This window comes from Aquila chrysaetos, chromosome 7 (genome assembly GCF_900496995.4).
Source record: "Aquila chrysaetos chrysaetos chromosome 7, bAquChr1.4, whole genome shotgun sequence".
Classification (NCBI taxonomy): domain Eukaryota; kingdom Metazoa; phylum Chordata; class Aves; order Accipitriformes; family Accipitridae; genus Aquila; species Aquila chrysaetos.
Genome location: NC_044010.1, coordinates 27,937,861 through 27,953,549, shown reverse-complemented (window position 1 = coordinate 27,953,549; position 15,689 = coordinate 27,937,861). Strand labels below are relative to the sequence as shown.

General features: G+C 42.2%; 1 protein-coding gene across 4 annotated transcripts in view; it reads left to right on the top strand.

Annotated features, from left to right (window-relative positions):
* Positions 1–15,689, top strand: part of LOC115343587 (amyloid beta precursor protein) — a 243,124-nt gene that overhangs the window by 225,675 nt on the left and 1,760 nt on the right. For all 4 annotated transcript variants that reach the window (XM_030019716.1, XM_030019719.2, XM_030019718.2 and 1 more), the window contains 2 exons: positions 3,917–4,017; positions 7,135–7,281. In XM_030019716.1, the coding sequence (XP_029875576.1) occupies positions 3,917–4,017; positions 7,135–7,281 (248 nt within the window). The remainder of the gene's footprint in view (positions 1–3,916; positions 4,018–7,134; positions 7,282–15,689) is intronic.

Below are 15,689 nucleotides of genomic sequence, written 5' to 3'. Positions count from 1 at the left end.
CAAAAGATTGTTTAACCTGCTGCATGCTGGAAGTACAGTTCTGTGCTACTGTTTGATGGGAATGGGAGGAGGGAAGGGAACCCTCAAAGAAATGTGGCTTTAAGGAAGCCTGAGCCTGCATTTTTCCAGCAGCTGAGACTACTGATGAACTTATCACCCTCTATTGCTCATTGATGTGAAGGCTCCTGAACTGTTCTATCCCCTGAAATGCTGCTGTAACTCCTACCTGTGGCATTTGGCTCTGTTTAACTGAAGCTAACAAAGACCCGCAGTCTAAGCTGTCGTAGGTTGCTTTCACTGAAAGTGGTCAGAGCCCAAGAGCAAAAGTACCCAAGCCCATTGTCCTGCCTCTAGCAGTGGTGCATACAGGATACTTACAGACTTCACCTCTGCCTTGTACTCCTGCCTGGCACATCCACTGAGCTTTTGGCAGACAGCATTTGATAGACTTCCAGGACTGGAAATTGTATTTTGACTGTTGTGTTTAGTAACCCTGGATGAACCTTTCTTCTTTGCATTTGTTCATTTGCATTTTGAACATCCTCATGATTTGTGCCAATGAGTTCCATGGTCCAATTTTGCATTGTGCCAAATTATATACACTTTCTTATGGTAGTTTTTAATCTGCTTTGTCATAGCCATGTTGGTGTCCTGTACTTTCTTAGGAGAAGTAACGAATAACCGTTTCCTGTAGACTTTCTCCTTGTCGTTTGCAGTTGTATAAACCTCTGTAGTGTTCCCCCGGTTGTCTCCTCCAGTCTGAAGACTGCTGATTTGTCTAGTCCTTCTTGTACAGAAACCATTCCATGCCAGTGATCATCTGTCTCTCCCTGCTTTATATCTTTTCTAGTTCTTCTAACTTTGTTTGAGGTGGGGTGACCAGAATGGATAGCCAGATTTAAAATGAGGATACATCATTTATACAGTGGTGTAACGATATTTTCTGTCTTCATGATTACTCCTAGCTTTCCCTTTGCCTCTTTGACTGCTACTGAGCCAACTGCCCACAGAGAGTTATCCACAGTGACTGCAAGGTCTCTGTCCTGGGTGGAACAGAGCTATTTAGAGCCTATTGTTGTGTATGTATAGTTAGGGCTGTGTATCCCTGTGAGCACCACTTTACATTATATCAACATTGAATACCATTTACCTTTTATTGTGCACTCAGAATTTGTAATACCCTTCTGCAGTTCTTTGCAGCTAGTTTTACTTTGACTATCCTCTTTTTTTCTTTTATTTTTTGTCAATAAACTTTGTCACATCACTATTCACTCCCTTATCCACATCACTTTACAAGCAGCACAGCACAGATCCTTGTAGGACCCTGCTGGTAACCTTCCTCCATTGTGGAAAATGGCTGTGTATCTATACTTCATTTCCTATCTTTTAATCAATTATGGAAAGTCATGTAGGACTTTCCCTCCTTAATCCTTGCCATCTTAGCTTCTGCCAGAGCTTTGATCAGGGACCTTCTTGAAGGCTTTTTGGAAATTCAGATTCACTCCAAGCCAAATCACTGTTTCCTATGTGCTTCCTAGCTCTTCCAGTGACCTCTAAGAGGTTTGGGAGGCAGGACTTCCGTCAAAAAAAGGCAAGTGGATTCTTCACAGATGTCTCTCGTATATGTATGGATATGTTCTAATCAGTATTTATAGCTTCAGTGAATATGCAAGCTGTAGCAGTAGAGTTGTGGAATTCCCCAGGCCCTTGGCTTGGGGGAGTTTCCACATGGTGCTTTTGCCAGTGTGTCTAAGGGGCAGCAAGTGCAGCTGCGGACAGTGGCAAGCAGCTGCAAGCCAGCTGCCTCTTCAGCTGCTCCAGCTATGGGCAGTGAACTAGGTCCTGGGAAAGCCCTTTCCCCCCAGCTATTTAATCTAGGTGAAGCACTGCTATTTTCCCCCCCTCCCCTTTTAATCCTAAAAACAAAAAGGGGGGGGGGGTGAAGAGGCGAGCCTCTGGGCAGCCAGATGCACGTTCTCCTTTTCTTCACTTTCCATTGATGCAGGTGTAGGGGCTATTTTGAGATGATGCGGAAAGGAGAGTAAATTGTATTCTTACTTTAGTTTGGAAAACTAACAATAGCTGCTTCGAGGATAGAAGGTTACACCTCTTTTCAGGTACCATGTGGGTTTTATTTCCTTCGTCTCCACTGCCTCCTGCATTTCACTGACAGAACATCATGGTTTGTTTTCAAATTGCAATTTCTTAAATACGATATAGTTCTTGCATTTAGAAATGGTCTCTCGTGTATAAATGTCATAATACACTTGTGTCATTACTGTAATGTGGCATCAAAAATCAGATGCTTAATAAAGAAATTTGAGATCTTTAAGTGCTTTGTTCCTTATAAAAACGATACTTACTAAGGTGGAATTTATGGGGCAGTCAGACTGTTCAAGAAAATAACCATAAATACTTTACTGCATGAAAATGATTCTTATTCTCTCCTTTGCATGGTTTACTGTGAAAGGAAAGATCAGAACCTTCGAATGGGGTTGTCTGTATAGTCCAGAGAAGTTCTTGGGAAGGTCTGTTCTTGCTGACTCATAAGACAAAAATAAATCAGCATTTAACGAAAACAGAAATTGCACATTCAAAGGCAATAAAAAGGCAATAATTCTTGCATTGGGTGCTACTTTAGACTGTGGAGCTCATTGGCACATGGAAGTCTTCAAGAACTTATTGAGAGTCCAGAAAGATGGTGGAGCACAAGAGCAGTCAGTAGTGTTGAGAATTTTAGAAGAGGTTCTTCCTCTGCATCAGAGCTTAAGGTCAGCCCAAAATACTAAGAATCAGAATGACGGCTTGGAGAGAGGAGTTGGAGTGATAAAATGCTAAAATAAATATAGACAAGGAATATGAACCAGTTTGTTCTTACCACGTTAGATAGGGTGAGGAAATAACTTCTCATAAACACCATGCTTCTGCAGTGTTTGTACCTCCAAGAAATATAAATGTCAGTCAGTTGGTACTGAGAAGGAAAATAACCAGCTACATGAATACCCATATGTTCTCTATAAGCCAGAGCCAGCTTTTCAGGACAAAACATTCATAGATACACATATACGATGCACTGCTTAGCTGTTGTAAGTCTGACTCGTTCTCCTAAGGCTATTTTCCAGGAGGAAGTCCTGGTCTTCTTTACAGTTAGCGAAGTGCAGCATCTCCCCTTCGCACCCAGAAGGGGAGAACAGGACTGCAAACTATCTACAGTTAAAATCCCTGCAAGCTTTGCTTACTTGCTTTACTGTATGTTTCTAATCAAGAGGGACAGTTATCTCCCAGGCAGAAGTCAAGACTTGAATAATATTAATTCTGAGCAGTCTGAAATCTGAAAACAAATAAGAACTGTGTAAACTTCCCAAACATTTTAATGACTCTTATTTGTGCATGTTTGTACAAAAGGTACAGACTCACAGGAAGCATGAAAATAGAGTATCTGGGCTTCCCCCCCCTCACACCACAGGTATGTGTTTTTTTCCTCACAGCAGCCTGAGCTTAGGGAGGAGGAAGATTTTGGCCTAAACACCAAATTTTCTTGATGTTGCTGAAGAGGCTGTCAGAGCAGATCTGTCTGCATCCTGTGAGCCAGTTCAGGAGTCTGCTGTTGGTCCCTCGCAGCTTAGTTCTTGCGGTGTTTCATGCCGAAAGTCTTTGATGCTTGTGCCAACATAGCTGCAGTGGATTAAGGAATGTTTAAAAGAGGAGAAATTTTACCAGCTCATTCTGTGTTATCTGTTATTCAGTGGGACTGAAATGTAAGATGTACCTCACTTTCCTCCCAGTTCCCTTTCACATTGCATCACACTTCCTCCATGTGAATGATACCATTGCCTTCTGCTCTTGTAATGGTGGAGGTAAGCTAAGCGTAATTGAGTTGATGACTTTAATGAATTGTCATTGCGGTGCAATGCAGGTTCTGGGTTAACCAATGTTAAAACAGAAGAGATATCTGAAGTGAAGATGGATGCGGAGTTCCGGCACGATTCAGGATATGAAGTTCATCATCAAAAGCTGGTGAGTGAACAAACAGTGCTTTCCACACGTGCGTTTTGAGTTGCTGATTCAATCTTGAACTAGTGGGTCTATTATGGCCATGTTTCCCCTGAGTGATGTGGATGCTGAAAGTGTCAACAAAAAGTTTTCACATGAACAGATTATGATTTTTCTGGTTCTCTCTTAAATGAGAGTAAACTTGGAATAATTTCAGCAGAGAGGCTAGAAAGCCATGAAGTCCCACATGAGAGGAAATTCTGACAGTTCCTGCCCTTGCACTGCCACATGACTGGATGTGGTCATATGGGTAATACTTGTCCCACAGTCCATCTGTCATGGTCACATAACTAAAGAGAAGGGATACAGAGGGAGGAAAATGCTAAGTTTTAAAAAGAAAAAAAAAAAAAGTGTTTCATGAAGACACGCAGTGTGGTGCAGCAAGAAATAGAGTGACACTGTTTCAGAAATAGATTCCTTTTCTGTCAAAACAGATGGTGGTGGTACATGAAGGAGGCTGAACTCCATGGAGCATAACCTTTTGCAAGATTGTCTGCGTGGGATAAGAGGAGATTCTCCACTGGCCTTAATTTGAATTTGTACTTGGCTGTATCAGTGTGTTTTGTTCTTTAACGTATATTGAATTATTAACAGGAGAAGGGCAGGTAGGAGCAAAATACTGTTCCCCATTTGAACTGTGCTTCTTAAGAACACAAAAATAACAACCAAAAGCAATGTAAGTAAAACCAAGCATCTTCTAAAAGCTTTTTTCAGTCCCTTAATAAGTAATGAAGAACCCCTACAGCAGTGTTGACTATAAACCTTTTCTGCTTCCTCTTTTGTAAAGGTATATTACATGATGAGATTTCAGTTCCATGACTTTCAATATTCTGATATTAAACTTGAAAGCTTTTTTTCTTAATGTATTCTTAAAGCTAAGTAGTGCTGAAAATTAAAATTAACATGGGATTCAAATTTGCATTTGAACTAGGCAATCACTGTGTGAAAAGATACTCTGCCATCTCTTTGATGCCAAGAACTGAGAATTCCCAGTTTGACGAGCTAATCCAAAATGCATTAGCACTAATTTGGGAGATTCTGACATGCTTAGCTCAGATAGGTTAAACATCCTGATGGAGTAAACCCATGCAGTTTACTGAAGGGAAAGAACTTGCAGGAATGTGTTCTAGACACAGTAGTTACTGATCCTGTGTCACATGCACTTCCCAGCAGCAACCTTTAATGTTTAAGTTGTTTTATACCACCCCAAGCAGTTTGGTGCTGGAAACTAGCCTTACCGTGGTGGTTGATAGGGAATGCATTGCAATCCCTGCACTTGAGTAATCTGTGTCATGCTTAAAATGGGACCTTTCCAGCTTTTTAAGGCATTTTATGCCAGACTTCTTACTGATAGGTACAACCAGTATTTAAAAATTAGTAAGCTGTCCTCTAGGTTATCTTTTCAACTGAGTCTGAGCAAGGAGTCTGGTATTGCTGAGGAAGAACTGGATCGATGCCTTACGGGGCATTGCTTGTTTACCACATGCCATATCCTAGCTGATGTCCTTCTCCATTAGCTTTAATTCAAAAGCAGTAAGCACAAAATACTTTCATCTGTGTTTTCTTTCTCCTGTGCCCTGATAGGATTTACTGGAACAGTCTCCTTAGGATATTGCTTTGAATTCAGCTGCGCGTTGTATTTTGCACGCAAACTTCCGAATTGAGCTGAAATTGCAGTTATTTTCTCCCTCATGAGTGTTCACATTTTAACTGTACATTAGGTTGATTTCATGGCATGGAGTGCTTAAGGCCTTCCTCTGTTGCACCTGCGTATTAGCTGGGGCATTTCACAGTGCTCCAAAATAGCATGGTAACAGAATTTCAGTCCTGGGCAGGTAAAATTGACAGAAGAAATTATTACTTCACATCACCTTATGCCAACACTGTCCATTGTGTGTACTTTCCACTGAATTCTTAACTTTAAGCACATTTCTTGCTTATGACTAGGAACAATATAAATATTTATATGGCATGCTTTAATACCTCTCTGAGGAAGATTGTGTTTCTTAAAGAGTGCAAATGTTATACAGCTCATTATAATTCTCCGCTGGTTTCCTGCTTCCCTCTGCATTTTTGTTAAATACTTATCAAAGTATTTAGTCTTTCAGAGTAAGGTAGCCTTACAATTCTGTGAATGTAATTTATTTTCTAATCCTTGTTGCCCATTTTGGTTAAAAATAATAGAAGCCCACTATTGACAAGCAGACAAAAGGTTTGTAAAGTATGCATAGATATAAAATAATGCAGCATATTCCTTGAATACAAAGCAGAACAGTGAAAACAATCACCCACTTTTCATATCTGCTCCTGTTGCTAAAAGCCATTCTTACTAAATGCTTAGTAAAGCATCTTGCTGTCCACTGATTTGCCTTGTCAGTACACATAATTCAAGTGGATCTTCTCTGTTTTTCACACAACTGTCATCTCGTCTAGGTCTCACATGAGTATGCTCATCACCTAGGTATAGCTCATTCTCCCTTTACCCTGAAAAATCTTGATGCATCCCTTGGTGGTCACTTAAATTGGCATGCTTGTGGTTTTTGGACTCTTGTCTCTTTGATGTGAGAATTTTCTCCCACCTGGTTGTCTGCAAGTTTCACTGTTGTCCTACAGGTCTTCACTGCTCCTTTATCAAAGAAATGCATCAGGTGTAGTCCAAACAAGCTGCACAGGTGTAAATTTATGAACACTTTCACGATGAGCATTCTAAAAATAAAGAAATCTCTATGCCCCCTGGTTACTCCTCTACAAGCTTATCAGTCATTTTGCAATTAGCTTGACTTGCTTACCCAAGAAAAAAAAAGCTACTTAGACCCATGTGAAGCAGCGATACGGAGATGAGTCTTTCCCTTAGCCATAGCACTGCTACACCACAGGCAGTACAGATTTCCCAAATTGCTCTTCTCCCAACTATGAGAGCTTTGTGGTACAGTGATCCAATTTTGAATAATCAGGGTGACATGCAATGCTGCTTAATTACTGATACTTCAGTAGGCTTTATATTGCTGTGGCAGCTGGACAGGTTAGCCAAATACTCAGTGAACTTTTTATTAGGCACCTTCCTTTATTTTTCTTTTGTAGGTGTTCTTTGCTGAAGATGTGGGTTCAAATAAAGGTGCCATCATTGGACTAATGGTGGGAGGTGTTGTCATAGCAACAGTCATTGTCATTACTTTGGTGATGCTGAAGAAGAAGCAGTACACATCTATTCATCATGGGGTTGTGGAGGTAAGAAAAAACTACCAAGCACAGCTGGTGTCACATGTACAACACAGTCAACACACTGCTCTAAATATATTTACAAATGAAGAAACCATGGTTTTGGCTAGCCTAATGTTCAGAGTTGGAGTGGCTGCTTCTGGCAGAGTAGAATCAAATTGTCTTATTTTGTAAATGCAGACACAATATAAACCATGTTAAGTTGGTTATAAAACCACAAGAGTATATTCTGGAACTATCCCAGACCAACCGCCTCATAATGTAAAAATTCATGTTATAGGAGATTTAACAGAAACCAATGAGCAGATACTACACAAGAGGAGAAATCGGTTTTTATTGTTGTTGGGAATGGACATACACGGATTTCTTTATTTAGCTTGCAAATAAACATTTGAGGCAGGTCTTCTGTGGATTGTGCTGTACACTACAAGGATTTTCCCTAAACAGATACTTCATTACTTTCTGTTCTCTAAACAAGATTTTCTTTTGCAACCAACAGCTTTTGATTTATGGCTAATCTGAAACTCATAGATTTGAGAAACATAACATCTAAGAGTCTTATATGGGATTTTCAAGATGAAAACCCTTGTCTTTTCCCAATCTGACAAGTAAATTTGTGGTCAGTTTACAGTAACTTAAAATTCCTCATTCTCATGGTTTAACCCCAGCCAGCAACTAAGCACCACGCAGCCAATCACTCGCTTCCCCCCCCACCCAGTGGGATGGGGGAGAGGATCGGGGGAAAAAAAGCAAAACTTGTGGGTTGAGATAAGAACAGTTTAATAGGACAGAAAGGAAGAAAATGATAACGATAACAATAATAAAATGACAATACTAATAAAAGGATTGGAATATACAAAACAAGTGATGCACAATGCAATTGCTCACCTCTCGCGGACCGATGCCCAGTTAGTTCCCGAGCGGCAATCCCCCCACCCCCATTCCCCCCAGTTTATATACTAGACATGTCATCACATGGTATGGAATATGCCATTGGCCACTTTGGGTCAGCTGTCCTGGCTGTGTCCCTTCCCATCTTCTTGTGCCCCTCCAGCCTTCTTGCTTGAAAAATCCTTGACTTAGTCTAAACACTACTGAGCAACAACTGAAAACATCAGTGTGTTATCAACATTCTTCTCCTACTAAATTGAAAGCATAACGCTATACTAGCTACTAGGAAGACAATTAACTCTATTCCAGCCAAAACCAGGACACTCATGTGTTGCTTGGATACAAGAAAGGCTCTCTGTAAGTAGAAAAACTTAATTATGAGAACTGGAAGAAGGTTCATATAACTTTTTTTTCCCCTTGTGTATTGATATCTAATTTGCTATTGTGATGGGTTGACCCTGGCTGGATGCCAGGTGCCCACCAAAGCCGTTCTATCCGTTCTAAGCCGTTCTAACTCCCCCTCCTCAGCTGGACAGGGGAGAGAAAATATAACAAAGAGCTTGTGGGTCGAGATAAGGACAGGAGAGATCACTCACCAATTACCGTCACGGGCAAAACAGACTCAGCTTGGGGAAAATTAACTCAATTTATTACAAATCAACCAGAGCAGGGTAATAAGAAATAAAACCAAATCTCAGAACACCTTCCCTCCACCCCTCCCTTCTTCCCAGGCACAGCTTCACTCCCGGATTCTCTACCAACCGCCCCAGCGGCACAGGGGGACGGGGAATGGGGTTTACGGTCAGTTCATCACACGTTGTTTTCTGCCGCTTCATCCTCCTCAGGGGGAGGACTCATCACACTCTTCCCCTGCTCCAGAGTGGGGTCCCTCCCACGGGAGACAGTCCTCCACGAACTTCTCCAACATGGGTCCTTCCCACAGGCTGCAGTTCTTCACGAACTGCTCCAGCATGGGTCCTTTCCACGGTGTGCAGTCCTTCAGGAGCACACTGCTCCAGCGTGGGTCCCCCATGGGGTCACAAGTCCTGCCAGAAAACCTGCTCCGTGGGCTCCTCTCTCCACAGATCCGCAGGTCCTGCCAGGAACCTGCTCCAGCGCGGGGTTCCCACGGGGTCACAGCCTCCTTCAGGAACCCACCTGCTCCGGCGTGGGGTCCTCCCTGGGCTGCAGGTGGAGATCTGCTCCACCGTGGACCTCCATGGACTGCAGGGGGACAGCCTGCCTCACCATGGTCTTCCCCACGGGCTGCAGGGGAATCTCTGCTCCGGCGCCTGGAGCACCTCCTCCCCCTCCTTCACTGACCTGGGGGTCTGCAGGGTTGTTTCTCTTACATGTTCTCACTCCTCTCTCCGGCTGCCGTTTTCCTGTCTGTCCCAACTTTTTTTTCCTTCTTAAAATGTTATCACAGAGGCGTTACCGCTATCGCTGATTGGCTCGGCCTTGGCCAGCGGCGGGTCCGTCTTAGAGCCGGCTGGTATTGGCTCTGTCGGACACAGGGGAAGCTTCCAGCAGCTTCTCACAGAAGCCACCCCTGTAACCCCCCCCGCTACCAAAACCTTGCCACACAAAACCAATAGAGCTATGTGAATGTCTGGTTTGTGGATAGTACTTACATTAGCCAGCACGTGAAACACATGTTTTTGCCTTCCAAAACAGGTATCTTAAATTTTTGATTGTAACTAAGTCTTGTTCAAGTCCACAGTTATGTTGCTTTCTCCTTGAGTCAAATGAACCTTGCTTGGTCTTGCTGGAGACATACATGCTTCCTGATGCATGTATTCCACCATCTGGGGCAATGACGTGTCTTAAAAATATTTGAGTAAGCCTTTGTCTTAAGCCTGTGCTTGTATGTCCCTGCGCCCGTGCTGTGGTTGCTCACATGCTTTAAAACCTTCCTAAGAGACGTGGTCAGAAGAGCACCAACCATTTGGGGTGACATTTGAGCAGACAGCAAGCCATGAAGAATTTGGACCAAGAGGCAGAAAATAGAAAGCAAGAATCTCAGCTTTAACTTTCCACATGAAAGCTTCCAGCCCATTTCGTAGGAAATTGAAACAGGTTTTTGTTTTAAACCACCTAGTTGATAGCTGCTGCCAACAGTTGTGCAACCTGAGACCCACCTTTGGCTGAATTTAGTGACAACAGAATAGGTCAGGAGGCTTGCTAGGCCAAAGCCCCAAATCAGTCATTGTATGTGGACATACTATTACTGCAGGACGACCTTAAAATTTCAGGTGGGCTTCACCTGATGGAATGATGTGGCAAAGGTAATCCTGGATTCCTGTGAGCTTTCTTCAGTGACAGTGAACTTGGAAATATTGGACTAGAAATAACATGCACAAGCTGAACAAGTGATTCATGTCAAAATGACAGCATCATTTAGGGAATAGAAAATTTTACAGGTCAAACCATACAGCTATAGCATGCAGATCTACAAAGAATATTAGTCAATTTACAATACCACACTGAAGATGGTGTTGCCTTGTAGATTTGCTGCATTGTGTCTGGCATTGGCAGGCAGGATTCCTTATTCTGCCAGACTTGCTCTGTGGTCTTGGCAGACTGCATAGCCTCACTGTCTGAGCTTCTCGCCTGCAAGAAAAGCATAACATCTATTTTTGTCCTAGGTTGGTGAAAATTTTGTAGCACGCACTTTGGGAAAAAAAACCCCACATCTCAAGTCCCATAAACAATTGATGTTTAATATTAAAATGTCTTAAAAATTAAGCTGTTCCAGTCTAAAGAGGATTAATTTACTCAGCAACAGTGCACCTTTAATGTGCTGTGCACAAAAAGCACAAAAGAGCAAAATTACTTCACATAAAAATAACAGTACATCAGCTCTAGGTTGGCTAGTATATTTTAACAAAATTTGCAACCTGTTTGTTGCATGTCAGAAGTTACTGTGAGAATTTAACTCTGTGGTAATGGATGCAAGATTACAAAGCAGGTCCTGTTCCACCTGTATTCTTATCTTCCAAAAAGTCAACTCTGACTGTAGTACTTTCTCTCATTTCACTATTAATTTAACAAAAGACATTATTAAAAATCCTGTTAGCCTTTTTTTGAAGCTCTGAGGAGGAATATACTTGTCCTATTTAGAAAAAGTGTCATAGTAATTTTCTTCCAAGTCTGAGAATATAAATGTTTCAAAGTGGTTCACCCTCTCCAGGAAAAGGACTGCCACAGTTAAGTAAATGACTTGAGTGTTTGAAAATTACTTACTTACTATATGTGCACATAGGAGCTCCAGCAAACGTTTTGAAGGTGGTTTTTGCTGGTGTGCCCACCCCAGCTGTCTGTAGGAGATTACTTCCTCCATGAAAGCAGGCGGCAAAAGAGAGTTTCTCACCTCTCCTGTGCTCCAGACTACAGCCAACTATCTCAACTCCTCCTCTTTCAGGTTCTCCTCTTTGAAGCTCATTTGCTTTCTGTTACAGAGGCAAGAGCATGTGGGGAGAGGGGACAATGGGAGGGCTCATCGCAGTAGCAGAGAAGCCATTAAAATTGCTGTAGTACTCTCCAAAGTCCATCTCTCAAAGTCCAATCTGCAGGTGTATATTAGGCAGCATCCATTTACCATCGTTTAAACAATGTTGCGTTCAGTGCATCTCTTGAGGGCTGCCAACACCTCCCATCTGGGCTTTTGATCTGCCCCGTGTGTGTAGATGCAGCACGTGAATTTGTCTGCAGTATTACCATCTTCCTGACTCCACATTAGGATTTTATGTGTGAAAGATCCATAGGCCAGAGGAGGAGGAGTTAGATGGACAAACAGTCTCAAAAGAGGTTATCTACGTGACCAAGCTGTTTCCTCAAGAGACATCACGTCGTAGAAAAGAGAAGTGTCTAGGCTGCTTCTCAGCAGCGCCAGAGTACCCACACCTCTTACGTGCTGTGTTCAACTTCTGCCACCTCCATAATGGGTGCAAAAAGCTTCTTAAAATGGTAAAGGGCTTTAGGGATTTACTGACAAGGAGGTAATTGGGTTCAAGGCATGTCGTTTGGCAGAGCAATACCTAGGACAAAGGTTGCAAAGAATGAGTGGAAGAATTTGGCAGAGTCGAAATGCGTAAAAGTGAATAGAAAAGAAGACATTCAGGATGAGTGATAGTGCACATAGGTTGGCGGTGAGATGGATTACCCTGCAGCAGACAGCTACAGGAAGGAGAGGAAGTACCAGCAGTAGTCATTTTAAAGGCTAAGGGGGCAAATTAAAGAAAAAATTTACTAAGACTGCAAGTAGAAGCCTCAATAAATCCCTTTCCTCTATAAATGCTATATTTCAGAGGTTATTGGACTTTCACTATAAACTAGCTTTATCAAAGTGAGACTTTTTAATATGGAATATTGTGCAAGGGTGTTAAAAATTCAGTCTGATTTTCCTGTCCTTCCTCATATTTTTTCCTGATCTTTCTCCTCCCTGATTTTCTTCCAAGTTTTTCTAGTTTCTCATCAATTCTTTAGTCTCTTCTGCCTTGCACTTTCTTTGATTCTTTTTTATTTATGTTGTCTTACCCTGTTTCTTTCCTGCAAGCAGGTTATTCTGTGAGCTTATCACATCTTCTAGTCCTGAATAAGAAGTGCTGAATGGAAGGCTTAAGCTAAAATGGGTGACAGAGTTCAATACAGTGTTGTCTGGAGCTTAAATATGAAGAAATACAGCACAGGTTCTGGCATACCCCTCCTTTGCATCCCAGCCTAATGCGGGGAGCCTCCTGGAAAGAAAGATGCTCTCAGGCATGTATTGGTACACAGAGACCCCTGATCCCTCAATCCGAGAGCTTCATATTGCACTTTAATTTCATGCTAGAAGAGAATCTTTTTGAGCTCTTGGTGGGTTTAGTTGTGAATTGTGAGATATGCTGGTAGCATGGTGTTACTGTGCACAAGAACCAGGGCTGACTTGATGCTACAGTAGCCCCTTAAAGAATGAAAGGAAGCGTGGCTTTTCCTCTGTGCTTGCTTTGTATTCCTATTTTCTGTAAGTGCTGAAAATGCTACAGGAACACTTCCCATTTTCAGTGCTTTGTTCTTCTCTTCCCTTTGCAGCCATGTTAGTGACAACTTTAGCAGCAGCAGATGGCATGCGACATTGTCACAACAGAAATAGTTAACGCTGTTAAATTTGCATGTTCCTCAGGGCAGGGATTAGGCCTTTTACATGTTTGTACAAAACCTATATGGAATGGATTTGTTAGGCCCTATTGCTGTTATGCTGATGACATACACAGAAAACAAGTGCTCTGCTGAACAGCAATAGCGTTAAGGAATTGTCAGAAGTTGATTCACTGCATATGGATAGAGATGGTGTATCCTTGCGGAGGAAGAAGTTGGCAACCCCTGGAGAAAGGACAGTAAAGCTGCAGGAAGCAACCCAGTCCCTGGAGATAGTTGCAGAGATGAGTGCTGTGAGTTGTGGTGGCTCTCACTGCCTCTCACCCAGCCCCGCCACTGCCCTCTCTGCTTGGGCGTAGGTAAGACTTGAGCAGCAGGCACAGACAAGTCTTTAGAAGGCGAGTGCATGGTTGTACGCTGGCTGCTGAGCACGTTGTACAGAAGTGTCTTGGGGATTTGGGTGTAGAGGTTGAAGAGGAGACAGGCTGTGAAATTTCCAAGGGTTCTCCTGTCCTTGATGGATCAAAATGATTGTTGACAGCCAAGCTGAGCACTCACTGCTTGCGTGGGCTGGCCAGGGGAAGCTTGCCTCCTTCAGAAGAAGTTTCTTTTGTCACTTTTGGAGAGGGAGGAGGGCAGGGAAAGAAAAACACTGGCTTCTCTGATTTCTAAAAAAAGGGAAATCTGGAAAGAGCAGCTTAAAAGCAAGAGCGACCTCTCTCTAAACAGGATCTCACTGACTAGGAGCATATCACAGGAGGGGAAAAAATAGATGGATAGAGAGATTTTGAGTTTGTTGCATAAGAGAATTACTCCATGCAAATGCAACTTTAAAAAAAAAGGGGGGGGGGGGAACCTTTGAATGGCGGTATTTTAACAGCAAAAAAGGCCAAGTTATATTGCAGAATCAGAAAGACAGGCAGCACCATGTCAGCTCAGCCCAGTGATCCTTTCTGCTTGGTATCCTGTTCCCTGCTGGCAGGAGTCAAGGGCTTGCTGGAAGGCTCAGGACTCTCACCTATGGAAAGTTTCACAATAGCTTGGGAACAAAAGCAGCATGTGACCCTTAAAGTTGGGTATTTCACAAAAATGTATAATTATTATGTAAGAGAAAGAGATTTGATGAAAGATACAGTGTTGATTGAAAATGCAATTTGAGAGTTGGAACATGGATAAGCAGATTTAGAAGGGGCACAGATATGAAAGTGGATCAGATTTGGGGTTAGCAGTTCATCTGAGCAGTCCAATACACATGCCACACACGTTTCTTCTCTTAAGTAACAAATAAAAGACCATCAAGAGAGAAGATGGCTCTGAGAGGAGCCGTTTTCTGGTGGTATTGTGGTACGACCTACCTCAATAAATGGCTGCAAAAATAAGCTGAGCAGCCTGCATTTGTCCCAAGCATGAAGAACATTGATTTAATCTTTCTCCAGGGTATCAGGTAACAACTTACCGAAGGTCATAGTCTGTCCTCACTAAGCTGAGTTATTTCCAGTATTGTAGAGTAGATTTTAAATGAGTATCAGACATAAGTACTTCTCCTTTGCTTTTTTATTAAAAGGTTAGAGTAAGTTAGCCTGCTGTGTAAGGCTTCTTGAGAGCCTTTCCATTATCGAAAAGGCTATTTTTATGCTAAAAGTAAATTGATGTTTTTCCTAAAGGTCACTACTTACAGGAATCTACAGGAAAATGTTCATACCTAATACTTTAGTGTAGCGTTTTAGGCACCTTCCTGATTTTAAATTTTTGACAATGTAAAATTCACTTTTTACCTTCTCTTTTAAGAGCTGTCAAACACTAGAGATATCAGAGAGCAAATGAAATAGCTGACAAGCAGCTTGCTTAGCTCTGTTTTCATAGGCAGTTAGCAAGATAGCCAGGATACAGTAGGTTTTGAATACACAACAGCTATTGAGCTCATACAGCAGAGGTAAAATACCTAATTAACATTTAGAGACTGTTCTCGCCTACTCTAATTTGATGGAGTTTCATATTACTGTAACGTTCAGTGAAGGAGGAAAATCATTTGTGGAGCCGCATGTATTCAGTGGAGAAGTCTTGACTGCACTGTCTTTATGCCTGTCTTCCAAGTAATCAAGAAAGGTCAATTTTTGTTAAGTAGAAATACTTAAACCAGTGCAGACACATCAAGCTTTTTGTCGCTAAACTGAACCAAGCTTGACCTTGGAGCCAGAGAAGTTCTGTTTCTGTGAGTGCAATGGGATTCTTTGCTCACCTTGTGCCTGGCTACTCTGGCATTTCCTTGCTACCCTCATTTTAATTTTTCCAATTAATTTTCTCGGTCTTGAGACCACAGCACCTGCAACAGATCTGAGAGCACAATATAGACAGAAGGCAGGCTCAAGCCCCTTCCTTCAGCTTTT